At 55.9% G+C, this 10355-nt stretch overlaps 2 protein-coding genes across 2 annotated transcripts; one reads left to right on the top strand and one right to left on the bottom strand.

Moving 5' to 3' along the window:
- Positions 1-253: 253 nt before the first annotated feature.
- On the bottom strand, positions 254-845 carry MIND_01406500 (uncharacterized protein; the record flags this gene model as incomplete). Its single annotated transcript, XM_037370465.1, has 2 exons — positions 254-679; positions 732-845. The coding sequence occupies 2 exons, from the start codon at positions 843-845 to the stop codon at positions 254-256; spliced, it is 540 nt and encodes a 179-aa protein (XP_037213057.1).
- A 3690-nt stretch (positions 846-4535) lies between these two features.
- MIND_01406400 (Macrophage erythroblast attacher) lies at positions 4536-5857 on the top strand (the record flags this gene model as incomplete). The annotated part of the gene is made up of 3 exons (XM_037370464.1): positions 4536-4811; positions 4864-5319; positions 5384-5857. The coding sequence occupies 3 exons, from the start codon at positions 4536-4538 to the stop codon at positions 5855-5857; spliced, it is 1206 nt and encodes a 401-aa protein (XP_037213056.1).
- Between the last annotated feature and the right edge of the window lie 4498 nt (positions 5858-10355).

The following is a 10355-nucleotide window of genomic DNA, read 5'->3' as shown; positions in this document are numbered from 1 at the left end:
TGTATGGGGATGGTGGATGGTGTCTACTGCCCGGCAAGTCTGTCGCGTGGGCAATGAGGTAGTACAGGGCTGCGTTGCTTTCAGCAGCCTCCATGCCGGCCGTCGCGGCTTTAACATATCGGATACACCGAAGTCTGGGCGGGAATGAGCGAAGGAAAAGAAGAAGGAGAACAGGGACGTACATGTCGGACGGCCGCACACGAGTCCAGGGCGGACAACGGGTGGGGTGGTGGTTATCCGTATACAATAGCGGTCAACAGGTCAAGATGATGAATGGTTGGAGTATGCTGTCGTTTACTCGAGGAACTCGGGACACGTGATGCCGTGGCTCCGGAGGAGGTTCGAGAGCATCAGCGCGCGCGTGCGCCAGAACCTCTTTCTCGCGCGTGAGCCGCTCGACGGCCTCCTCGAGCGCCTGCTGGTGCATGACCTTGCGCTTCCGGGAGCGCCGGGCCGCGAGCGTGTTCTGGCGGCGCTTGTACTCGATCTTCTCCTGGTCTGTCGCGTTCGCCGCGGGGGGCTCCTCCGTGAGCTCGTCCTCCTCCTCGTCGGACGGGAGCGACGCGGGCCGGCGGGCCGCGAAGAACGCGGGCACTGCCTTGCGCGAGGTCGGGGACGGCGAGACGTACGTGCGCGGCGCGGTCGGCCCGTCGAGGTCGAACGACGCAACGGTGGCGCGCTTCCCAGTCAGCGACGGGTGTGTCCGGGCCGGACCGGGTGCGGGGCGGGACCGGGAGGAGGGTCTGGCCGGGCGACGGCGGGGCGGACGCGGCCGCGTAGGCGTAGTATGCACGGCCGTCGCTGGGCATCGCGTACGGGTCGAAGGAGTACGGCGCGGCAGACATGGCCCGGGGTTTATAGAATGGCGGAGGTGATGTGGGATGAGTCGGATGACGGGGGTGAGTCGTTCTGCGTAGAACTTATAGCTCTCGAGGCGGTGTAGGCTGTGCACAGAGAAGCGGTGCCCGCCTCGGTGTCACATCACGTCACCCGCCCGCCTCGCGTACGTCACCCCTCGATCGGCTGCGAGTCCTGCTCGGGACCGACACGTCGCAAGCAGGGGCAGGGGTAGAGCAGGGTGATACCGGCATGATGCACCCCATCCGAAGGGCAAAAAGCGCAGTGACCGTCCCCAGCGAAAAAAAAGAAACGCCTACACAAATCCCACGCTACGTCATCCCACATGCCCATCACCGACCCATTACATACGTCCAATTCAAAACACCGCCGCGCACCGACGCGCCGCATTGTTTGGCTGTGCCGGGAGCCGCAAAGAAGCGTCGGCCCAAATCTTCCTCCTTGGACGCCGTCTGTCGATCGTGAAGCGAACCGCTGCCAGTGCATTGGCACACACACTATGCCTCCGGGACCCACAACGCACCTCCGCCGGTCGGACCTTCTTCGCCTGCAGTTACTCCAACGCCTTGTTCCCAATCCGGCTACCGGTTAATGGTTATCCGGTCGGCGGTCGCCTTCGCCTCCCTTCGTGCCCGTGCGCGTAAATCGACCGTAAAGCAGCGGTCGCAGCGGCGCCGGCCCAGTAAGCCTCCGCCCGTGATCGGACGGACTGACATATGAGTGAGTGGGCTGTGCCGCGAAGGTTATTGCACGGCGTCCAGGTTTGTTAAGTTGCGGCTGTCCACGACCTAACTTTAGGCGTTCATCTGCCAGGACAGCCATAAGGTTGAGGATGACCAACGTCAGTTGAAATAAGTAGTGCCTGTTCTGGCCGTCTATGGCCCTAGGCCGGTCCGCTGGCGCTCGAAGCGCCAGCCAGATAACAGCGGCGCCCACGCCTGGTAGTGGTTGATACATAATCATACATTCCTCTTGGACTTGATCGTGTTGCCGTCCCGCCGCCGCCGAGCGTGAGGACGTATAATCAGGATTTACAATCCCGGAAAGAAAAAGCGAGCGACCGACGGCACTGGGCATCGGGCATCGGGCCTTCAATTAGACCCACGCCGAATGCAGCGATAGCAACGCAGCCGTGGGCGATGGAGTGGCACCGCCATCTGTCAAGTGTGAAAAGGTTGACGCGGGATTACCAGGGCCCGAGTGGCGTATATTTGGTCCATCGGCCGTTCGGCACAGCACTACGTCTAAGCGTAAGCCTGCAGGGACACCAAAGTCGGTCCCCGGTATGTAGATCGGGATGCCTGCCGGTGGGAGTCCTGGGACAGCTGCCGAGTTGCGGTCGGAGGAAGATGGCAATGGGCGGGAAATACATGCCAAAGGTAGGCCAGGGTACGCTTTGGAGGCTCGGTGATGCCTCCGGCACAACCATAACCGCGACAGAGATCGCTAAGGACTTGCAGTGGAGAAAGTGAATGCCGACTACATTGCTGACCCGCATCCAAAGCCGGCCTCTGCACTACTAGTAGTATTAGAGTGAAGGAATAGAACAACGAGCTATTGTCGCGCACCCGTCGCATCACCATCCAGACTTTCTTTGCATTCAAGTTTTTTGACAGCAGGCTTTCGTTGACGGGAGTCTCGAGGAAGCTATTTGAAGACGGTGGCGATCCCATGAGGGGTCGGAGATCACGAACTTGGTTGTGGGCATAATCATCGTCCCGATTGCGTTCGTTTCGGAGGTCGACTGGACGAGGTGAGCTTTCATTTGACCTTCATGCCCGGCCAAGGCGAGGTTAAATGGAACGCTCATGGCTAGCATTTGTCCCCGCCCCTGAGCAAAGCTCCCATATGGTCGACTACAGCTCCACTGCTCCAGTCAGCATGGAAATCAGCATGATCGAGTATCACGCACCGTCTCCCTCCAATCTCCCGCCTGAACACATTGCACTTGCTTCTCGTCGTCGACCCGAACCCGCGCAACGACCAACTCCCGCCCCATCTCCCTCGAGCCTGTGCCCATGAGGACCGGAAACAAGATGCGAGCGGGCGGGGGCTGTGGGCGAGATTCCCGCGCCACGGTGAAGGTTGTTCCGATACGTCGTATGCTCTGCTGGGGGGTATCACGGTCCACAGGAGGAGGACAAGACCTAGCTCAAGCCCAGCTTGGGGCCAGGTCGCCGCCCGGAGGCCGCACGCATTGGAAATATGCAGCACACATGCCCCGCACTGCAGCATGGCCGCTCGCGGCGCCCCGAAAACATCGGGCGCGCCGCGCAGAATGCAAATCGCCACAAATCCGAAAAGGGTTTTTTTGGCAAATGGTGGTTGATGATGCAGAACGATTTGCAAGCTGTCACGCACACGTGCGTGGTGACCGTCACGGGCTGCCAATCAGCCCGTGTGACCCGACTCTTTTCCTCCGCCTGACGACGGTCGCCGTCGAGTGTGCCCTGCCTCGACCAGCTATTCAAGGGGTACGCGCCGGCGCAAGCCGAGACGTCAGGGGGGAGGGGAGGGGGGTGGTCTGGTGACCTTAATTCACTTTTCTTTTGTAGGGTACAGAGTGGCTAGGAATGCTATTAATGGTCTCAGCATGCATATAATTGTCATTGAAAGCAGATTTTAAGGTTCTTCTGAGGCATGTATAAGCATTTTGATAGGAATTTCCTATTTGGGTGGTGATGACATGGCCACGGCACACCCAAGTCACACCTGCCAGCTATGCCTGCAGCCAAAATTGGTTTTATAATGATGTCCGCAGGGTGTATGTGGGTGGAGAGCACAAGAAGGGACACTATATATAGAGGAAATTAGTAGTACTGCATGACATTTTCACCAGTTTCGGGCACCCATCATCATGGAATTGCCTTTTTGGGACATCACGTGCAATCACGTGGCGTGACGTCACACAGGGAGGGGGGTGTCCAGCAGTAGTTAACTCACTTTTCTGACCTGACGTCGGGGGTTTCAGCTATGCATACCTCTTGCAGCTATTTACGGGGCACGACCAACCACGACCCGCAGTCGAGACACAGAGAAGAGCCGCTCCCGCTTCCCACTCCCGCGCCGAGCGCTGAATTCATTGTGAATTCACAATCTCGCGGCGCCATATGCCGCCCACATGTTCACTGTGTGGTCGCGTTGATACTTGATCGCTATCCTTGGCTTTCCCAAAGCCTTCCCGAGGGATTCCGGAGCTAATCGTCGAACTACGTTATCGCCATACAACTTGAAGTCCGCGTTCACGGTCGGAGAGCTGTATTTTTATCGAAGAGGCCAGCCATGATGGCTCTCTACTTCAATCTACGTCGCATGGCCTAGTGTCTCTCTCCTCAGGCTCGTCCGCGCTTTCGTGCCTTGACTGATATCGGCCGGCAACTCAGTCGCACCTTCTCCCGGACACAAGCACAAGCCAGCTGCGTGGCTTCTCAGCAACTCAACATTAACAAGAAAAGCGAGCGACACATGATCAGCCCGCCTAAAACGTGGAGATCTACGTGCGGCTGCAATCTCCGCCCCGCAGATCCTAAACCTCCCCTGCTGCTGGCGTTTTTAGCGCTGGTTCGCGAAGCTCTGTCTTTGACCACCACCTTCTTCGTCTTTCCCCGCACCCGCTGGATGCGTTCCACCTGAAGTGAGCGTCGAATATCCGCGCAGTCGTGGACGACTAACCTTCCATGCAGCACACACCCAAAATGACGACACCGCCTGTAAAGCCCAAGCGCGAGCCGCAAGAGGCCCGGCTAAAACGGCCCAAAGAGGAGCAGCAGGCGCATATCATCGTCTCACAACTCAGTCCCAATCCCGGGGACGTTGGCGGTACGATGTCCACCCTCACTTTCCATGGCCCGCCGCCCTCGCCGAAACCCAAGACACGGAACAGCGCTGAACGACGGGCGTCGCACAATGCCGTTGAGCGACAGAGGCGGGAGGCGCTCAATGCGCGGTTCCTGGTGCGTTGACTGCTATGGGTGGGAAAGGGAAACTGAGGCGCGATTGATGCAGGACTTGGCAGGGATGCTCCCTTCACTTGCGACGATCCGCCGCCCCTCAAAATCGAGCATCGTCAATACTTCTATTGCCCATGTTAATGCCTCAAATCGCCACCGTCTACTCGCCAGTCAGCAGCTACGGGGGCTCACGGAGGAGTGTGAGTCGTTGCGGCGAGAGGTCAACGAATGGCGGGAGCGCGCTGGTGGAATAGCGCCGATTGCGAAACCCATCCGGGGCGAGAATTTCGAGCTGCTACTCTCTGGCGCGGAGCCCGAGATGGACGACCTGTTTTGGCAGGATGTGGAGGGCGGTGTTGGGGCGATTGACGAGGAAGGCGAGCATGACTCGCCAGAGGACATGGAGCAGCAGCAACGGCGACAATTTGCGTATACGGCGCCAGATCCATACCACCACCAAAATCACTATCCGCCGCGCTCTGCCCCGCCCCTGGACCATCCTCCAATCGAAGTACTTCACTACCGACCTTCTTCGCAACCGGAAACGCATATGGACCATTCCCACGGCCACCCAGAGCGGCGACGGAGCCACCCCCGGCCTTCCGCCGCCCATCTCCATTCCGATGAACTTGCCGCTTGTTCCTCCCCCGCCAGAGATGGTTTACCACGAGCGGCGCATGTCGCTGCCCGTGCCGATGTCGATGCCTATGGCGGCCCCGGTTGTACCCAGTCACGGTCATCACCACGGCCACGGAATGTACCGCGAGGACCCACGGTGGGTATATGCCAACCTTCCTGCCCAGCACACCCACCAGGGCCACGGTCAGCGACGACATGACTACGACTACGCCGCCCCATCGCCGTCCTACGAATATGCGCCTGATTACGACCGCCATCATCACCCGCCTCACGTCGAAGGGCACCCCTCTCGCCGCCCCCCGCCATTGCTGCTCCCCTCACGGGACACGAGCGAGGACAGCCCGCAAACGCCGACCCCCACCTCGTCCGCGGCCAGCGGAAATCACCGCCCTAGCTCACGGTCGGGCTGACGCCGTGCCTTGCTTGGCCCAGTGTTATACCCGCAGTTCGATCTAGTTCGATACCACTCCGCCCTTTGCCTGTTCCCATTCGTTGCTGTATTGTCCGTGTTTCCGGCTTTGGTTCCCTTTCTTTACCGGAACGTGTGTTTTTTTCCTCTCCGTACCCACAAAACCAGATGTGTATGCTTATATGTATACCAGCTGCGTAGATATCGCCCGTAATCGTAGTGTAGCCGTTATCGCTAAGTATCGCTATCGCTTCGGGAAAGACCGACAGAAGCAGCATCCACGTGCTCAGCGCATAGGGCGTCGACCGGTCACCGGAGACAGGGATGGCCGCTGTCTTGCCGTTATTCACCGCGGCGTTAACCCTCGGCTCAATCGGGCCACCAGAAATTGGCGCTTCACCGCTGAAAGCGCCAAATTGTCACGCTTGCAGCGCCACGCTGTGACATGTGAAGCGCCAAAATTGTGACATAATTCTTTACCCACTCATCACTGCTATGGCCGCCATACGCTTCTGGAGGCTTGCCCGGTTGTGAAGTTCCAGGCGACCGGAGGTTAACTGGTCCACTGCGAGGTCACTGGATAAAGATATTATTAACGCGAGCGCTCCGAATATCTGGAAAGGTAATATACTCACTGGTCCCGATAAATGTATCCAGTGGCCGAGTTATAAGCGAAGATAGTTGATTGCTTGCCCTTGTGCCGCTTCCCCTTATTCCCTTGTCGTGCCGTAGTGGATTCTTCGTCCGAATCCGCCTCAAGCTTGCTGGTGATCAAGGGTGTTTGTGTATCAATGCTGTCGCTCTGTGGATAGCGCCGCCGTTGACCAGCTGATGACACGGATTCCGCCATGTCGATGATATCGAATTGGGAAGACCGAGATGATGCACGGGAAGAGGATTGGGACGATGGAGGCGAGGCCTCGGTCAGAGGTCGGGCTAACTCCAAAGCTGGCGATTGTAGGCTTTTGAGGTACTTGGCGATTTGTGAAACGGGTAACAGAAAGCGAGCACCCGGTGGAATATGGTGGACAGTGAAAGAAGACCTCGAAGTAGTCGAACGAATCGAGGTAGAAGAAGAAGATGGACTTGATGCTGAGGAAAGGCTGGATTCGTGTGGTGTGATTGCGCTAGCGGGGGCAAATGGAAGGTCTTCGTGCTTTCCGGGGATGACGTCGTCGTGGTCCAAAGCGCACATGAGACTCCAATGAGCCCTCAGACCAGCCCAAGTGGGGTGGCCAGTAATACCATCTAGTGTCGCACCTGGAACGGCCAACGCCGCACTCCTAGGAGTGTTTTAGCATGTGGTGGGTAAAACAGACTGCGATAACATACAAAAGCGAGAAGGCTCCGACTTGGGGTACCATCCAGTACATAAGCTTGTCTGACTTGTCGTGGTGAGCATGGTCCTTGTAGTTGGTGCTTGGAAAAAACGGCGAGCTACAGAAGCCAGATTCCGAGTCCGACTGTGTCTGTGATTGAATCGTCAAGAGCAATGATGAAAACTTCTGGTTCTCCCTCACCACAGCATGTGGGTCGCCTTCAGCAAGGCCACTGGAGGCCATTGGCTGTCTTGAGCGATACAGCTGGCAAGAGAGCTAGTCACACATGTCACGGTCACTCACTGATGATTGGATTTCAGATGGACGACGGTGAGTGCAAGAAGTGTAAGTAATATAGCCTATATATCCTACGGGCCAAGAATATAAGATGTCGTTCATATACGAAGTATTCGGGGGATGTAACGGGGTAGTAAGTCTGCAATTCGAGTATCTGTGTCCAGTCGCGAGCGAGGAGCTGTTTCACGGTCGTCCGGAGCGCATTCATGACGCTAGGACGCCTGATAGCTCCAAAATCTTCCCGCATTGTAACCTCGAATTGAAGTTCCCGTTGATACAACAGCCCATCGACTGCACAACACAAGTTGAGAAGGTCGATATCCTCGTCATTAAGGGAGCTGGAGGAATCAAATGGTGGCGACTGAAGCCAGTAGTCGAAGTCCCGAGTGTTAGAAGTTGGCTCTTGTATGTCGTAGAAAATGTAGCGCTCTTTATCATCAGTAAAACTACATGTCCGTCTTGGACATCTTTGGTCTTTGAACCTGGTCTTTGGTCTTGAAACTACGTCTTTGAGTGTCTTGGTCTTGGGAAAGGCCATCTTTGGTCTTGGCCAAACCATCTTTGATCTTGAGATTGGCGTCTTGGGAGCAAGAAAATTCACTTGAAAATATTAGTATTGCAAACTGTTCAAAAGCCTCTGAAACCACCCTTATGCACTTGTGAACAGGTTGTGCACTCTCATAGATAAGATTTTCAAGCCCACAGGGTCAGCACCTCGTTGGACCATGGAAATCGCTAAGTCCCTAGCCGACGCACGTGCATCAGTCACTGTCACATCATGACAGCGCCACGTCGCAAGAAGTGATATCAATTTTCTCACTTCTTCCTTCCCTTCCCCCACCACCATCTCTCTCTTTCGACCATCTCCGTCAATTCCAAGGGCCAACCCACGCCAATCCTGGTCAGCACTTCCCATACGGCCCTCCCCAGATACTGACTAGCTTTTCAGCGTGCGTGCCGCGCGCCTCTAAAGCACTATAGCCTGTTTCTGACGTAGGTATGTGCAAGTCCGATGTCGCCCACTCTGCGTACTGACCGTCTCCAGCTTGTCTCCCCGTTGGCCCCAACCCCCCAAGTCTGCTTCTGAGCCAGGTGCGTGGCACCGCATGCACTCTTCATGTATTCTTCGTACTGACTAACACATTGGCAGCACGTCTCATTGGTCCCAACCGGTCAGTCCTTCCCACACGGCCCACTCCCTCCCCACTGACAAGCTGTTTAGGCGTCTGCAAGCAACACCACAGCCAGCGTCCGCCATCCCCCCGCTCGTTTAGCAGCGCCGCCGATGGGATCGACACCATGAGCCCATTTTGCTGCCGCCCTGCAGCAACCTCATCACGCTTTCCCTCGCGCTCGCTGTCTGTGTTGTCCCGCCTGGGCCCCACATCGGCAGCAAGCTCCACCCTCATAACAAGTCCAAGTGGCCAGCTGAGCAGAGCAGCAGCGTTGGAGGGAAGGGATGGTCACGGTGGTGACTGGCGTGGTAGCGAGCAGGGACTATGTGAACTGTGTGGCCTCGGAAGAGCTGTTGCTGTATAGTAGCACCAACACTATCTGTCTTAAATAGCATTATATGAATATATATCAAGTTATTCTCTCTATATTTGGTCTTTAAGCATCTTTGAGCAAATCTTGGGCAAGCTTTCATGATCTTGGACAAGACATAAATGATCTTTGCAAGACCAAAATGGTCTTGGGAAAGATCTCTAAGACAAATGAATCTGCTTAGCCCAAGACCATGGTCTTACGCATCTTAGGCATCTTAGGCATCTTTGGGATCTTGCCCAAGATCCCAAAGATGCCTAAGACCGACCTGTAGTTTTACTGATGATGGAGGTCGGCACATGCCCAGTCCTCGACCAAGTCAGGGAGCACAAGGCGAGATATGCGGGTCTTGCGCGTTTTGCGGGTGTTTCGTTGCTTCCTAGACTCCGCTCGAATGGCTTTTGCGCTGGAAACGGAGTTAAATCCGGGGGCGAGTCGAATATTGTCTGCCAAACCTTGAGCTGCGCTCGTACTTCAAGACTGTCGCGCGACGAGCCGCCAACCTTTCCTCTGAAGTATGGTACTTCGGGCGACGACCCATAGTTGGGTGCGAGGGAAGATGTGGATGAAAGTTCGTTCGAAAGAGAATGACTTGTGACAGACCTAACAGATTAAGCCACCTTCAGTATTCGACTTCAGACTGTATTCAAAGCTGGAATTTACGCCTAGAAATTGCACCCATGTACTCGGGCAGCCAATATGAACACGCAGTTCACAATTCTTTGCAATCGACGAACTACAAGCAGCGCATAAAGGAAAATCAAAGGGTCCGACTTTTATCTCTTCACTTGATTTCGCCGAAGTCATTTGCTTAGGGTTAGGGTTGGGATGGCAAACGGTTAAACGCTCATGCCTGTGAGCCATTTGCCCACAGGCTGTTCGAAAAGTACAAGATAAGTAGTATGTAAAGTAGCTAAGACACCGTGATAACAGGAGATATGGAGTCACGAAAATGGCCATGAGTTCGGAGAGGTCGTATTAGCACAAGGGAGATTGTGAGCAGGGTAATCTGTGTATAAGGGGAGTAGGCAATGGAGGGGGGTAGGGAATGTGTGTCTGTGTATAGGTAGGTAACGCGTGTCTGTGTAGGTGCGTGTCTGGTAGTTGCGGTCTGGGTTGAGTGGTCCGATGTGTGTCAAGCGAGCGGTCGATAAGGTGGGTTCGGGGTGGGGAGTAGAGGGCTACGAAGCATGGTGAGGAGCAATGTATCAGCGTCAAAGACCACGCACCTGCTGAGGTGAAAATAGACGGTGCTCGCTCGACCGCTGTTGAGCTCTAAGAAGTGCCTAGATCGTGTGAGCTGGCGAGTCTTTTGCAACAAGCAAAGGAGGCTTACCC

The sequence above is a fragment of the Mycena indigotica genome (genome assembly GCF_014461135.1).
Source record: "Mycena indigotica strain 171206Taipei chromosome Unknown Mind.scaff0018, whole genome shotgun sequence".
In the NCBI taxonomy this organism is placed as follows: Eukaryota; Fungi; Basidiomycota; class Agaricomycetes; order Agaricales; family Mycenaceae; genus Mycena; species Mycena indigotica.
This window is presented reverse-complemented; position numbering and strand designations above follow the sequence as displayed.